Source organism: Physeter macrocephalus, chromosome 15 (genome assembly GCF_002837175.3).
Source record: "Physeter macrocephalus isolate SW-GA chromosome 15, ASM283717v5, whole genome shotgun sequence".
NCBI lineage: Eukaryota > Metazoa > Chordata > Mammalia > Artiodactyla > Physeteridae > Physeter > Physeter macrocephalus.
In genome coordinates this window covers 78,116,472-78,132,674 of record NC_041228.1, presented here as the reverse complement: position 1 = coordinate 78,132,674, position 16,203 = coordinate 78,116,472, and the positions used below count along the sequence as shown (strand labels likewise).

Below are 16,203 nucleotides of genomic sequence, written 5' to 3'. Positions count from 1 at the left end.
ATAAAGAAGATGTGGTACATACATACAATGGAATATTACTCAGCCATAAAAAGGAACGAAATTGGGTCATTTGTAGAGACGTGGATGGACCTAGAGACTGTCATACAGAGTGAAGTAAGTCAGAAAGAGAAAAACAAATATAGTATATTAACGCATATATGTGGAATCTAGAAAAATGGTACAGATGAACTGGTTTGCAAGCAAGAAACAGAGACACAGATGCAGAGAACATATGGATGTCAAGGGGGGAAAGAGGGGTGGGGGGAGGTTGGGATGAACTGGGAGATTGGGATTGACATATGTACATTAATATGCATAAAATAGATAACTAATAAGAAACCTGCTGTGTAAAAAAAATAAAGAAAATAAAATTCAAATTAAAAAAAAGAATTCCATTTCTTTTCATGGCTGCATAATATTTGTTTGCTTTTTCATTCATTTGTCCAACAAATATTCATCAAGCACTTCGTTAAGGGCCAAGAACTATTCTAGGCACTATGTATATTGCCAAGAACAAAAGGGGAAAAGTTAACTATTTACATGGTACTAATAAACAAGTGAACATGTAGTATGTCAGATGATAATAGGTTTTATGGAAAACCAGTATTACAGGGGCAGGCACATAGGAAGAGGATATCCCAGAGGTAGGGTGGGAACATTCATGTAGGGCCTTGAGAGGCAGTGCAAGGGCTCTGGATTTTACTCTGAAAAAAGCGGCCAATAGAAAGTTTGGAGTTCGTGTTCATGTTCGGGTTCGGGTTACAGGGTGACATAAACGGACCTACATTGTAAAGGATATATCTGGTTTCAGTACTGAGATTAGACTATGAGGGAAAATGAGGCAAAAGGGAAGTAAAAGTACCACTTAGGGGCTATTCCAGTAGTCCAGGTGAAAGATGATAAGACCTGTAGCAGGGTGTATTTGTCAAGGTTCTCCAAAGAATCAGAACCAATAGGATACACATGTGATAGAGAGATGATAGAGATAGATAGATAGATAGATAGATGAAGGAAAGAGAGAGGGATTCTAAAGAATTGAATTCACGTGATTGTGGAGGTTGGCAAGTCTGAAATCTGTAGGGCAAGACAGCCCTACAGATTGGAAATTCAGCTAAGAGTTGGAAATTCAGGTATGAGTTAATGCTTCAGTCTTGGTCTGAAATCCACAGGGCAGTCCAAGCAGCCTGGCAACTCAGGGACCGTTTCTATGTTTCAGTCTTGTGGCCAAATTCCTTCTCAGGGAAACTGTTCCGTGCCTCTTCCTCGATCCTGGTGGTTTGCTGGCAATCTTTGGCATTCCTTTGCCTGTAGATGCATCACCTGATCTCTGCCTTCACTTTCACGTGACGTTCTTCCTAGGTACCTGTCTGTGTCCAAACTTTCCCTTTTTATAAGGACACCAGTCGTACTGGATTAGGGACTCATCCTACTCCAGCAAGACCTCATCTTAACTAATTACATCTGCAGCAACCCTATTTCCAAATAAGGTGATACTCTGAGGTCTTGAGGGTTAGGACTTCAACATACAAATTTGAGAGAGACCCAATTCAGCCTATAACACAGAGTGACAGCTGTGTTGAGAATATGAGAAGCAGGGCCTCCCTGGTGGCACAGTGGTTAAGAATCCACCTGCCAGTGCAGGGGACACAGGTTCGAGCCCTGATCCGGGAAGATCCCACATGCCGCGGAGCAACTAAGCCCCTGTGCCACAACTACTGAAGCCTGTGCTCTAGAGCCCGCAAGCCACAACTACTGAGCCCGCGTGCCACAACTACTGAAGCCCGCGTGCCTAGAGCCCGTGCTCCGCAACAAGAAGCCACCGCAATGAGAAGCCCGTGCACCGCAACGAAGAGTAGCCCCCACTCGCCGCAACTAGAGAAAGCCCACGCGCAGCAACGAAGACCCAACGCAGCCAAAAAGAAAGAAATAAATTTATTTTTTAAAGTAGATTAAAAAAAAAGACAATATGAGAAGCAGTTGGATTTGACTGAAGAGTATGAAGGAAAGAAAGGAGTCAGGGATACACCAATGTTTTTGACCTGAATTAAAATAATCAAGTTGACATTTACTGAGACGGTGAAGATTGCAGGAGGAGAAAGTTTGGAGGGGAAAATCAGTTTGGGATATAATTCAAATAAATATATGGATATATTCAAATAAAGACCCACCTCCTGTCCTAAGCTCCTCATTTGGTTTGGAATAACCGCAAGGTGGCAGAAGGCCCCGTTATCTCAGCGAAAACAGAGGAGATAGAGCCTGGGAGTGTTTCCCTTCCCCACACACACCTCACCTAAGTGGCCCTCATTTATGGTGCACTCCACTTCTGTTCATGGCCCACCTTCCTCATTACCTTTGCTCCCTCATTCCACATCTCCTTATGACACCTCCCCATAAGCCTTAGAAAATTATTACGAGAATGAAGTCAGAAGTAATTAAGAGCTGCAGAGGTACTCTTTGTAACAGCTGTACTTTCACTAGCAACATTAAAATTCTAAGTGAACCTTAATAGAAACGTTTGATTAATTGGTCTGTTGGTCACAAATTAATATTAACCTGTAACTCTAGTATCCGTGGTCCGTTTGTTTTATTTATTGTTGCTTTCCCAATCTGCATGATTTACAGTCAGCACAAGCAAAGATTTGCCACTATAGTTTTCAATCACTCTGAATTAAGACTCTCAGATCCAAGTGGAAAAATGACTTCTCCAAACAATAGAAAATTAAAACGTATAGTATGGCTAAACCACAGCAAAACAGAATTTTTTAAAATAAAGTTCAGGAAAAAATAGGTCATCTCATAAAATTAAATCTAATTTCAATTTCCATTCTGACTATGATTTTAATTCTGAAGTTCTCAGAATGTTTTGGTAATAAAGTGGGTTAATTCTGCCATGGAGGGTTCCTTTATGAAAGGGTACTATTTAGGGGTGAATGGAAATTTTTCAATTTGCCTTTTAAAGGGGTGAGACTTTGTTGGTATTGATTAGGGGTGTGGTGATTTTCTCCTCTGCATGGTTCAATAACCAACATGATCAATTAGGCGAGTGGATACTCGATCAGAATAAGGTACCCCCCTAAGACTTCCGGATCCCTAAGGAGCAGTGCTTTCAGGAATACGGATGCCAAGATGATTCCCTTTGGCGGTTAAGTTTTTGAAACCTTCAGACCGCCATCTAGAATCTGGCCTGAAAGGAAGACAGGGCTTTTGGAGTGATCAGTACCGCTGGCGGCTGAAGTCCTCTCCTCAGATCGAATTTTGTGGCTACGCTGACACTCCGTGCTCTGACCTTGCTAGAACGACCGAAGGAAGTGGACGCGTTTCAGCACCTGTCATGCTTCACAGCCCCGCCAGTCAGAGAAGCCTCCGTCCCTCGCAAAGGCAGGAGACAGAACTGGGCAGCCGGCTGCGCATCCGGAGGGAAAAGACCGCGCCAGGGAAGAGGGAAAGGTGAACTTCTCCGGAGACGCACAGGAGCCGGGCTTGGCGTTTCTGGGCCTGAGTCTGAGACTTCCCTTCTGCCAGAACACTGCCCCTGCTTCCCTCCCAAGCGTCTCTGTCTCGGAGCGCAGCAGCGCAGCGGAAGGCCTAATGAAGCGTGCCCAGCAAGGGGCGTCAAGCGGCTCGGGACGCAGGGCCGGGGCGGGAGGGGGAGAGTCAGGTTGCAGGTTCACACGTTCTCGGAAAACCATTCGGAAACCTGAGCTGGAGACGCAAACGCCGGGACCCACGCAAGGCCGGGGGCGTGTCCTCCGGGCCCCGGCAGCGGGCGTGCGCTCTCCGCCTCGCTCCAGCGCGTGCCTGAAGCCGGTCGGGAAGGCCGCGGGCGGGGCCGTCAAGCTCCGGGCCGCCCGCCGGGGACCGCGGCGCCTCTCTCTGGGCATCCTTAGCAGACGGTCCTTCCGGCCCGGGGCCGCGTCCGCTGCCACGGGCACCGCACCTGCGGCCACGGGCACCGCGCTGGAGCGGACGCGGCCGACGGCCCACGCTCCCCGCAGGTGCGCACGGGGTCAGCAGCGGCCCGCACGCGTCCAGGGGCGCCGCCGCGGCCGAGCGCCCCTTCCCAGCCACCCCGGCCAGGGGCGCGGCGCCTGCGGCCCTCCCCGGGAGACAGAGGCTGGGCGCCGAGCCCCGCTCCGAGCGTTTTCCGAATCGCTCGTTTCCCCCTCGAGCGAGCCTCTGGCGCTGATCCAGGAGCCTCCCGGGTTCCCAGCTCCAACCCCTGAAATAAACAGGGCGCCTGTCCAGAGGGCGGGGGAGGGGAGAGGCCCGTGTGCACGCGGAGAAAGAAAATACCGGGAGAACGACCCCGTTCTCTAGGAAAAGGTAATGAGGGGAAGCGAAAGAGTGTGAACTTACTCGGAAATGCAAAGCGAGCTCCACTCTCGCCGGGCGCATACAAACGAAGGAAGGACGAATCAGCCGACGCGGCCGGCGCCGGCCCAGGAAGGGCCTCATGCATGAGAATGGGTTGCTAGGTTTCCTCGTACCCTCCGACACCGCTTCCCACAGGACATCCACCGGCGGAAGAAAGCAGGCAGGGCCCGGCCACGGCGGAGCGGGGGGGGGGGACCGGGCCAAGCCCTCGAGGCCGCTCCCGCCGTCAGGACCCTGGAGAGCGGCAGCCGCGCCCCGGGGACCCGCGCCTCGCCGCCGGGTCCCGCGCCTTCCCGCCTCCACCTCCATTTTTCTTGGCAACCACTTCTCTCGCTCTTCACCAACAGATTAAATTGCCTTTTTGTTTTGATTGAGGGGGCTGTTTGGATTGGCTGAGTTAGGTTCCGGTTTGTAACTTCACTAAGTATTAGTGGACCAAGAAGCCCTGAGAGCTCCAAAACGAGAGCCTGAACGAGGCGGGTGACCTTAAAAAGCCACTGAGGGACCTCCCTGGTGGCGCAGGGGCGAAGAATCCGCCTGCCAGTGCAGGGGACACGGGTTCGATCCCTGGTCCGGGAAGATCCCACATGCCACGGAGCCGATAAGCCCGTGCGCCACAACTACTGAGCCTGCGCGCCACAACTACTGAAGCCCCCGCACCTAGAGCCCGTGCTCCGCAACAAGAGAAGCCACCGCAATGAGAAGCCCACGCTCCGCAACAAAGAGTAGCCTCCGCTCGCCACAACTAGGGAAAGCCCGGGCGCAGCAACAAAGACCCAACGCAGCCATAAATAAATAAATTAATTAATTAATTAATTAATAAGCCATGAGTTCAATCCTTTACTTCGTAAATGAATCAGACCAACTCAAAGAATAAAGAATCTCCCAAGGTTTGCCATGGAGTTCATTTCAAGGATGAGTCTAGACCCCTGCCTGGGCCTCTGACTTCTAAATTAATGTTTCCCTATGTCTTCCAAGAAAATAATACTTTTATCTTAACCTCGGCCGCTTAGCTCTCCCAAGCAACAAGCGGAGGGTGGAAAGGCCTGTGTTCAGGGACATAAGATGGACACACAGCGAGTGTTGAAAGGGGGCCTGCAGACTGTGCTCTTAAGTCCTGGTCTCCCCGGACCCCCGCACCCAGCACCACCAAAGTCACATCGCCAGTCCCTTTTCCGCCAGCCTGAGGACCCCCTCAGTCTTCTGCCTGTATCCAAGTCTCCCCTGGATACCTATCACAAGGACCTAGTGACCTCATACCAACTTCTGGTAGAGCTCTGGGCACTTTGGAAGGTGGGAAAGGACAGGGGGAAAGAGGAGGCAGAGCCAGAGCTGCAAAAGTGAACTGGGAGATCTTCATCCAAAGTCGAAAGAACCAAGAGAGGTGAACAAAGACGCTCCTGTAAACGGCACCTCACAGTGAAGGTGCCTACGAATTCCCTGGGAATGTTAACATTCTGATTCTCATGCGGTAGGTCAGGATAGGGTCTGAGGTTCTGCATTCCCAACATGCTCCTGGGTATTATCCAAGCTGCTGGCCCAGGGACCACACTCGGAGTAGCAAGGAGTTTGAAAGGAGGGAGAGTGGGAGGGAGGGGAAGCAGGGAAGAGAGGGGAGGAAGGAGAGAAGGGGATCTCCCCTTCTAAGCAGAGACCTTTCCTTTTGCTCTCACCGACCTTCTCTTGCTCCCCGAAAGTAATGCCTCGAAATGCCGCAGTAGCTGGCACTCTGCACCTTTTCTTCAGTCTGTAGCGGGACCCGACAGTGACGGTGTGTGATTTTGTTTCTCTCCTCCTCCTCCTCCTCTCGCCCTGCCCGCCGCCGGCCCTGCACAGCTCCCAGGCTCGCCCGCTGCCCCGAAGCTGCTCGGCCTCCTGTCCGGCACGCTCTCCGGCCTCGCGCGCTTCTTCGCCCACCTTCTCCAGCGACCCCTTCCTGGGGCTCCCCTGCGGCGCCCGGACTTCTCTCTTCTGCCCCCCGTCCTGCCAGCCGCTGGGCTCGCGCCGGGGCAGGAGGAGCGGCCGGGCCGCCTCTCGCTCCTGCTTCGGGCAGCTCTGGCCCTGCCCGGCCGACCCCCAGGGGGACGCCCGTCCCGGGAAGAGGACGCCGGCGCCGGGCAGAGCTCGCCCAGGCCCGTGAGTACGGTGGTCTCCGCCGCCCCATCCGCGGCCTCAGCGGGACGCCAGTTTCCCGGGTTCCTCCCTAACCCCGACTGACCTACTCCACGTGGGGTGAGCAGGGATCCCGCCTGCAAGCGGAGAAGGGGAGGGGGGCGGGCGGGAAGGTCGAGACCCGGCCGAGAGCGCTCACGGAAAAGGCGCCGGCGGCCCGCCGGACACCCCTCCCCCCAGGAGACCCTCGAAGCTACTCTTCTCGGGCCACTTCCTCCCAGAGCCTACGGAAGACGGGGGAGCGCCCGTCCTCCCGAAGCCGCTTCTCGAACTCACGCGGCGCTCGCCCGCCCCTCCTCCAAGCCTCCCCCGGACCAGCCTCCGCCCCCTCCTCGCGCTCCCACTCCCCAGCCCCCGGCTACTGCGCGCTCCGGAGGCCAGGGAGGAAATGACGTGATGTTATTTTAGTGTCAGGTCGGCTTCCAGCTTCGGTTTAGCCCGCCGAGCTCGGGCGCACGGCCCGGAGGTCCGACCGCGTCTCCGAGGGCACACCGGGGGCTCCAGGGCTCCGTGCCCGCAGAGCTGGGCGGCGGCGGCGGCGGCGGGGTTCCCGCCACGCTCCGTGTCCCCCCCTTCCCCGGACTCCGGAGTCGGGAGTTAGCCACCGCCCCCCCGCCACCCAGCCAGGTGGGACCTTCGGCTCCGGCAGGCGGGGAGGGGGCGAGGAACCCCTTTCCAGTTTGGTGCCTCCGGAGGCGGAGGCTGCAGCCGGGTGGGGCGGGGGTAGAGCTGGAGAGGCACCCCGGGGAAAGGGAGATGGTGGGGACCGGCCTCCAGAGGCGGAGAGTCCACGGCCGGACCCTCCGGGTACGAGCACCCCGGCGCGCCGCGCACCCCGCGCGCACACACGGGTGCCTCCCCCCGCCCGCTCCATTCACAAGATCCAGCGCGCTCTCCCGCACGCCAGGGTCCCGCTCGGCCCCCGCGCGCCCAAGCATGGGGAGAGCCGAGGGGGCTCTGCGGCGCCCACACTCTCGGTACTTCCTAACCCGGGGCTGAAGAAGGAAACCACGGTCCCGGCATGGATGGGGACCCCCCCGCTCCCCGCCCCAAGCCCCGCCGCAGAGGAGCGCGCCGCCGCGGGACGGAAGCGAGCCCTGGGTGGCCCGGCCGGGGAGGGGGGAGGGAGGGGCGGGGAGAGGCAGAGGCGAGGGAGGGAGGGGGGGAGAAGAAGGCGACGGGAAAGACGGAGAGCCAGAGGAAGAGGAAAGCCGGGGAGAGGGATCGCGGGCGTAGCGAGGGCAGCACCTAGAATTATCATAAAAATAAGGCACTCGCGGGACGCATGCGCACGGCCGACGGAGGCGCGCGGGCCGCAGCTCCCCCTCGGGCTCGCGGGGCAGACGGTGGAAGCGTGAGTACCCACTTCCTCAACGCCCCCTTCTCCCTCCCGGACTCGCCCTGGGGCCTTGGGCCGGGAGGTGGCCGGGGCCGGGCGGGGCGCGCACGCTGGGCTGGACCACGGTGGCGGGAGCCGGTCAGCGTGCAGGGCGTGCGGGGCTTGGGGTGTGACCGCGTCTCAAGGGGCTCCGCCGGGGCGTCCGCAGGGGTCGACCTCTGTGGCCCGGCGTGAGCGAGTGGGTGGGCTACTGACACCCGAAGCAGACCTGGGAAACCCCGGGCGCCGGAGGCGGGCGGTCTGAGCGCCGGTGGGAAGGGAGCGGACACGCTCCCGGAGTCGCAGCGGAGACGCGCCACCACGGCGGGGACCCGAGGAGCCCGGCGGGAAGCGGGCGCCCGCCGCGGACCCCGGGGGCCTGACTCGGTGTCGCCTCTGAAGCTCGGAAAACCGAATGGACAGAACCGTCCCCACGCTCTGCCCGAGCCGAGGGGGGCGGGGGTGTAGGCGGGCGCCGCGGGTATTTTTCTTGCAGGAACGCGGCGATTGAGTCTTCCGCGCTCTCGGGGCTGCGCTCGGAAGTTGGAAGGAGTCTGGCGCCCGGGCGACGGCTGCGCGCGGCAGGAACTGGGCTTCGGGGGGTCGGCGGGCGCGGCGACTCCCCTCCCCCGGGGGTGGGCGGGGGAGGGGAGGTCGCGGAGGCGGCGGGCTTCCGGCGGGCTTGGCTGGTGCGCCCGGGGCCCTCCCGCGGCGGGGGTGTGGGCGGGAAGGGAGGGGCGGCGGGGAGGGGTCTGCGGAGGGCAGCGCGCGGGGACCCGAGCGGTTTGCGAGCCCTCGGGAGTCGCCAGCGTCCGAGGAGAGCCCGGGCGGGCGGCCGCGGCGCGGAGCGAGCCCGGCGGCGGCGAAGGGCGCGGGCGCGGGGCGGGGGACGTGGCCCCGCCAGCAGCTCAGCCCCCCGCGCCCCGCGAGGCGGGCCGGGTGGAGGAGTGAGCGCCGAGGCCGAGTTTCTGGCCGGGAGGGGGCGGGCGCTCCGAGGGAACTCTCTCCCACAACCCTTCCTCGGGAGAATCCGGCCGAGGCCGAGCGCTCTTTATCCGCCCCCGCCCAGCCGATCGGCCGGAGGGCGCGGTTTGCGGCGACCGCAGCGGGTGCCCGCAGCGGGGGCGGAACGGCCCTCGCCCACGGGCGGGCAGCAGCAGTCACTCGCCCGCGGGAGCTCGCGGTGGCCCCGGAGGCGGGGGGCTTCTGCACCGTCTCGTTACCGTCCTGGGTCAGCCCCCCCTCCTCTGGAGCGCAGGTCGCTGGGCCCCTGCGTGGCTTGGCTTCTTTCACTTCTGGTGGTTCCAGATTGTGGAATTGACCAAACAGGGGTCCGAGTTCACGAAATGGTGTGAATTCCTCCCCAGACTTGGCAAAGGAGATGTGTCATGGAAAGACTCTATCTGTAAACTCTTAGTTTTTTGGTTCCAACCTGATTTTCTACTGGGCTTCTTCCGGTTTATCTCCTGTTCCTTAACTGGCGTCTTTGTGTCAGTATCAGTATCGCATATGACGGGCAATATTGCCTAATGGGTAAGAGCCCTGGACTCAGTAACTGTAAATCTCAGCCTAGCGGTGTGACCTCGGGCAAGTTGCTTAACCTCTCGGTGCCGTAGTTTTATCATCTGTAAAATGGGGATAAGAAAAATACCTGCCTCACAGGTTGGCTGCCAGCATTCCGTAAATTAATACAGCAGAGCTCTGACACATACCAAACAAAAGTTACTATTGTTATTGTATTGGTGCTAAATTGGCTAAGTAGACTTCAAAATATTAAAAGATCAGGAACAAAATGCACATTTTGTTTGTTATAAAGAGTATACGTGATGAAATAGAAGATGTCCGTCAAAATTAGAAAAATAGAAAATGTTTTCTATGTCAGTAAGTTTAAAAACAATACATTTCTACATCATCTGGGCCCTTTTATTTCAAATAATTATGAAGTATTTATATGCAGTGATTCAAATAGCATTTTAAGAAAATTATCTCTAACCTTCAAAATATTTCACTTTGTAAAACAGATATGCATTAAAGTATGTATTAGGTCATGGTATATACAGAAAATCTGATGTCTGCATTAAAATATTGCCCTGAGTCAGTTTTACTTAAGAGAGTGTGGAAACTTAGGAGCTAGACATGCTGACTTCTCTAAGATCATTGTAGACATTTTAGCCAAAATGCCCTTGATATCAAAAATATAGAATGATAAAAGTCAGATTACTTATTTTACCTCCTTCACTTTACAGGTGAGGAAACATCCAGAGAGGTTAAAGGTCAGATATCTGCAGCTAAATAGAGGCTGAAATGGGATTAGAATTAGGTCTTCTGACTCTGCCCAGGCCTCTTACACACCACACAGGTGATTTCCTGTTTACTGCAGACTTATGAACCTTTAACAAATAGCAAACCAGAAGGTATGATATAAGGAAAAAATATACAAGCATATGTTATCAGCGACATAAGAAAGGCCGGGCGGTAATGTGGCTACGGCTACTGCTGGCCGACCACTCTATCATGGCCCCTCACATCAGAAGATATGAGCACATGACTTGCGTGAGGTATGGGAAGGTCCCAGATCAAGCAAGAGGTAGAGCCAGCGTTATAATTTAAGGTCCCACATTTGGCTGCAGATTCTGTTAATCCCTTGCAGCGGTTTTACGTTAGAAATCCGTTTTGAGCTTTTCTTAAATGTTTAAAAATCTACCTCCTGATGGCTTTGAAGGTCTTTCCTGTAAGAGAGCTTTTTAGGAAAGTCTTTTAAGATTACATACCAGGAGCTTTTATTATTCCAGATTGTGTAGACAAGCAAGCGTGAAAAAGGAAAAAAAGTTTTCTTATTTTAATGCAATTGTCAGGTGACTGGTTTCGTTCCAGACACTTGAACACTAGTTCCGAAAGATCTGCTGTTTTTTTTATTTCTGCATGTGGCCGTCTAATGACATTCACCTTTCACGAACAGACGCAGCTGGTGGCTTAAATGTCCAGACCTCACATAAGCGGTTTAGAAATTACATGGCAGAGCCTTTCACGTGAGTGTCTGGCATTGCGAAGTTATTTACAGGAATGCTGTGTCTGCCAGGGAAGGCACTTCTAGGAACTGTGCCTGCGTCCTTGAAGAAGGAAACCATGGTTCTCTCTAATCGTGAGCGCGATGTCTTACCCTTGATTTTGCCTCTCTGGACACATGTTCTTAGACAGAAATCCAGGGCATTAAGCAGGGAGTGACTTTCTAGCAGGCTCCCAAGCCAGTCCAGCAGAACTGAGTTTTGAAATCACACGTATCAAGTCGGGTCCCATTATGATTATAACGTGAATCACTGTTCAGCTGGGAATATCGCTGATTGGTTTTCTGTACAGCAACCAGGTGACTCACAGTGTAAGCTTCTATTCAAATACCTATAGTGTCAGCAGCAACTAATAGGTCCGTGCCGAGTCAGAGCCTAGCATTTAGTACACTACAAGTGAGTCACTGACTACCCGACACTTCTGAGATGGTCCCTGAATGTTACCTTGAGCAGCCAGTTCAAGAGTTTAGACAGCGCTGCACGGGGTGAGTCCGTTCCCAGTACGATTGAATGGGCTTCTGCGGCAGCTCTTCACGGCAAAGCCTGATATGACTGAGTGCCCAAGGTGATATTCCGTGATTATGAATTCATAGAATCCAGCTGATTAGATTCCAGCTATTTGCATGGGGAGTCATCTGTGAAGAATGAGTAATATGCTCTGTTGCCCAGCAGTGATATTTCACTCTAGTTATTTCAATGATTATTACAGCCAGTTGACCTTGATGGTTTGGGAATGCTCGATTTCTAGTTATTAATTAATTTTACTTTACATTGTAAAAATCCTTCTCAAGTACATATTAGCGTTGGGATTTTAGACAACAGCATCTCATGCAGAGTCACCCAGCAGTTGGACTTCCTGAGGTCCTGGGTTGACCGTGTGCACCTCAGCCCAACGCTGAAGTGGAGGGAAACATCTTTTTCTCTGGTTTGTCTCTGTTTGCGCCCCTGTCACCTCTGATGTTAACTGGACGTTGTTTGCTGCAGAGCTAGAACACGAGTTTGTGGTGCCCGTCGTTCTAAGGCTGCAACACACCCAGCACTTTCAGCCCTTCTGGGGCTGTTTGGCTAGATCCACACAGGCTTGTATAGCTGTTCCGTTTATGCAAGACACTGGAAAGAATTGTGCAACCCATGCCCTACCCAACACTTCTAAGTGACTTTTATGTCTCAGGGTGTGGTGATAATAAGATTTAAGGGACCAGTAGATTCCTTAATTTATGTAAAAGTCTTGTTGATAAATAATGGCAAGAAGTTACTGTCCTTGGAATCAAGGTTATGAGACTGTTGTTTTTAGAAGTAAATATATGTTTTTCTCTATTTGTATTGTAGTGGATGCAAGAGAAACCCAGATGTATGGACTTTACCATATACCCTTACTGTGTTTCTACAAATATCCATTTCTGTGATAACCCAGATTCTAATTTGTGCATCTCCTGCTATATTGAAAGGTGTAGATACTTCTTTCCATTTGATAGGGACTGCACACAAAGAGTCTAGTTCTTCCAGGTTTAATGCAATTCCTGGCAAGTTCAGGTGGTTAGGACTCTTTAATAAATTAGACTATTTATAAAATGGAAATGAAGTTTCATGTACGTTTTCTAAATTTCAGTGAGGAACTATAGCTATTTTTGTGAGAGTCCTGATTTTTTTAACTTCGTTTGTTATAATTTATAGTAAAGTGTACACGTTCTCAGTTACCCTCATGTTACCATTATCTGGATCAGGATTTCTCAACCTCAGCACTATGGACATTTTGGGTTGGCTACTTCCCAGTGGGAGGCTGAACTGTGTGTTGCAGGATGTTTAACAGCATCCCTGTCCTCTACTGCTGGATGCCAGTAGCATCCTCTCCCTGGAAATGACAACCAAAAATGTCTCTAGGCATTGCCAAATGTGCCCTGGGGGCTCACCACTGCTCTAGATCAAGATACAGGATCTTCTCAACTTGTATCCATAAGTTCCCCTCTTGCTTCCTCCCAGCCAATACTCACAGGTATCCACTGTTCTAAGTTCCCCAACCACATATTAGTTGTGCCTGGTGTTGAACCTCTTCTAGAATTAGACAGTACATATTCTTTGCAGCTGGTTCTTTAGCTCAGCATTATGTTTTTGAGATTCATTCACTGTTGTTGCATATATTGTTATTTTTCAATGCAGTGTTCCTTTGTGTGAATACACCCCAGTGTACGTATCCATTCCACTCTTTTTGTTTTTTTAAATTTATTTATTTTTGGTTACGTTGGGTCTTCATTGCTGTGCGCAGGCTTTCTCTAGTTGCGGAGAGCGGGGGCTGCTCTTTGTTGCGGTGTGCGGGCTGCTCTCGTTGCAAAGCACGGGCTCTAGGCACGCGGGCTTACAGTATTTGTGGCACACGGGCTCGGTAGTTGAGGCTCGCAGGCTCTAGAGCGCAGGCTCAGTAGTTGTGGTGCACGAGCTTAGTTGCTCCGCGGCATGTGGGATCTTCCCGGACCAGGTCTCGAAACTGGTGTCCCCTGCATTGGCAGGCGGATTCTCAACCACGGCACTACCAGAGAAGTCCTCTGATGATTCTTACAAGGATACAAATCTCATGCTAAGGCCCCATCCTCATGACCTCATCAAACCCTCATCACTTCCCAAATCACGCCCCACCTGTTAATACCATCACAAGGGCAGGGGCAGGGTAGGGTTTCAGCATATGAATTTTGAGGGGACTCAAACATTGTCCCCTGCCTTGGCAGGCGGATCCTTAACCACTGCGCCACCAGGGAAGTCCCTCCATTCCACTCCTAAAGGACATCTGAGTTGTTTCCACTGTGAATAATGCTAATGTGAACATTCTTATTCATGTCTTTTGATAAACATTAAGCCCTGATTTCCACTGGATGCTCAGGAATGAAATTGCTGGGTAATAGATCCAGTATAAGTTTAGCTTTATTAGATACTGGCGGTTTTTACACGCCAAACCAACTTACACCCCTACCAGCAACATATATTGCTTCACATCCTCACCAGCACTTAGTATTGTCCACTGATTTAATTGTAGTCACTCTGGTGTCCATAGAGGTTTAGCATTGTGGTTTTAATTTGTATTTCCCTGATTACTAATGATGCTGAGCATCTTTTTTCAGCCATTTGTATATCTTCTCTTGTAAACTGCCTCTACAAGTTTTTGACCTATTTTTCTGTTGTATGGTCTGTGTTTTTCTTGTTGATTTGTAAGAGTTTTTAATATATGCTGGATATAAGTTATTGTCAAAAATGTGTGTGTGTGTCTCTGTTTGTCTATGTGTGTGTGTGTTGCAAATCCCAATCTGTGTCTTGCCTTTACACTCTCATTCCATTACCTTTCGACTTATGTAGTTTCTGCTGAAAAGCCATGCTTCTATGAAGGTGACATGTCTTCTTTCTCTGGCTCATTTAATATTTTTCTCTTTGTTTTTGGCTTGCCACTGTTTGAACACAATGTGCCTAGGTGTGGTTTTATATTTGTCCTGCCTTGGATTCATTGGGCTCCTTGTATCTGTGAACTGATCTCTTTCATCAGCTTTAGAAATTTTTCACTCACTATCTCTTCAGATATTGCTTCTTAGCAGTTTTCTCCCTTTCTCTCCTGCTCTGAGACTCAAATCATATGTATGTCTTTTATTCAGTCCTAGGTTTTGTCCATTTTTTGTCTCTCTTTCAACTTGAATACTTTTTTTTAACGTGTGTTTTAGTTCACGTGACCTGTCTTCTGCTGTGCCCAGTCTTCTGTTAAACCATCTAGTGATCATTAATTTCAAAAACTGTTTTATTCTAAATGTAGTATGTCCATTTGATGCTTGTTAATACATTTCAGTTTTCTGATGAAATTCTCCATGTTTTCATCAGTTTTTCCATCTAATTCTTGCCTACTAAATCCAGTGTTGAGGTTTTTATGAGCCTATACCTGTTGTTTGTTTTTTAATCATTGATCACATTTTTCTGTCTCTTCATGTATCTAGTAATTTTTGTTGTATGTAGACATCATATATAAAGAAACCGTGTAGGTTTGGATTACATCTTTCCACCAGCAAGGAATCTCCCTTGGAGGGATTTGCTCTGTGAGAATGAGTAGCTGATGACGTCAGTCCTAACAGGTATTGAAATGGGTTGGGACGGGTTGCAATTTTAGTAAGACTTACGTAACCTCGGTTGCTTCCCATTCCTCAGGTGTTTTCTCCCGAGCTTCGGATTTAGAGCCTAACGGGTTTCTATCTCCTCAGTCTTGAAAGACTAGGAGACTCCGTCTCACCTTCAGAGGCTTCTTTCTGCCCCCGCCTTCCCCAGGTGGCTTCCACGGTCTGGTAAAGGTCACGAGGAGGGCAGCCGTGTGTCTGAGGGAGACCTTGTTATTGAAGGGAGAGGAGCTCTCCCTTCTGAGACTCTAGCCTCAGCCCATGCCCTGAGTCCACATACGCCCTCAGGGAAGGAGACACACAGTGACAGACTGCTCCCTGGGCAGGAGCTCTCCCTCAGACACTTTAGTTAATTCAGCCTTTTTGCCTTTTTGCCTCCACAGCTCTTTGATGTCTCTAGAAATGGGATTTCAGTTATCCATCTTTTTAGTTGTTGCTCAGGAGCTGACCTATTATCATTTTTCTTGAATTAAGTTTCTTTTTCTTCTATCTTTGAATCACATTTTTTATCTTTCTATAGTATCATTTGTTTCCAATGCAATTTAGAAAACGAACATTAAAAATTTTGCCGTGTATGAATATAAAATGCAATACATGTTTTGTGAGTTTAAAAATGTTAGAAGGAAAAGAAGTACATTGTAATCCCTGCAACTCTTCCTGCTTCAGATTGCAGTTGTGTGAAGTAAAAAGCATGAGCACTGGAACGAAAGAGAACTGGGTTTGAATTTTGACTTTGCTTGCTAGTTCTGTGAGCCTCAGATTCCAAATATGTACAACAGGGATAATTACACTTACTTTATAACAAGATATAATGATGGATTATATCTTATTATAATGTTATAATTATAATCTTGTTATAACAGCTACCACTGTTATCATTATTCCTCTAATATTTATCCATCATTATTTTAGGCCCCGAACATGGATAATCTGATTTTATTTTTATTTTTTTATTTTTATTTTTTTGTGGTACGCGGGCCTCCCTCTGCTGCGGCCTCTCCCGTTGCGGAGCACAGGCTCCGGACGCGCAGGCTCAGCGGCCATGGCTCACGGGCCCAGCCGCTGCGCGGCATGT

General features: G+C 51.2%; 1 protein-coding gene across 3 annotated transcripts in view; it reads left to right on the top strand.

Annotated features, from left to right (window-relative positions):
• RGS20 (regulator of G protein signaling 20) overlaps positions 1-16,203 on the top strand; it is a 77,092-nt gene that overhangs the window by 19,762 nt on the left and 41,127 nt on the right. The window contains exon 2 of one of the 3 annotated variants that reach the window (XM_024127059.2): positions 6,211-6,510. The exons of 1 other annotated variant lie outside the window; for it this stretch is intronic. In XM_024127059.2, coding sequence (XP_023982827.1) covers positions 6,211-6,510 — 300 coding nt within the window. Of the gene's footprint in view, positions 1-6,200; positions 6,511-16,203 lie in introns of all 3 variants that reach the window. One more of the 3 variants, XM_024127060.1, reaches the window with a different exon arrangement.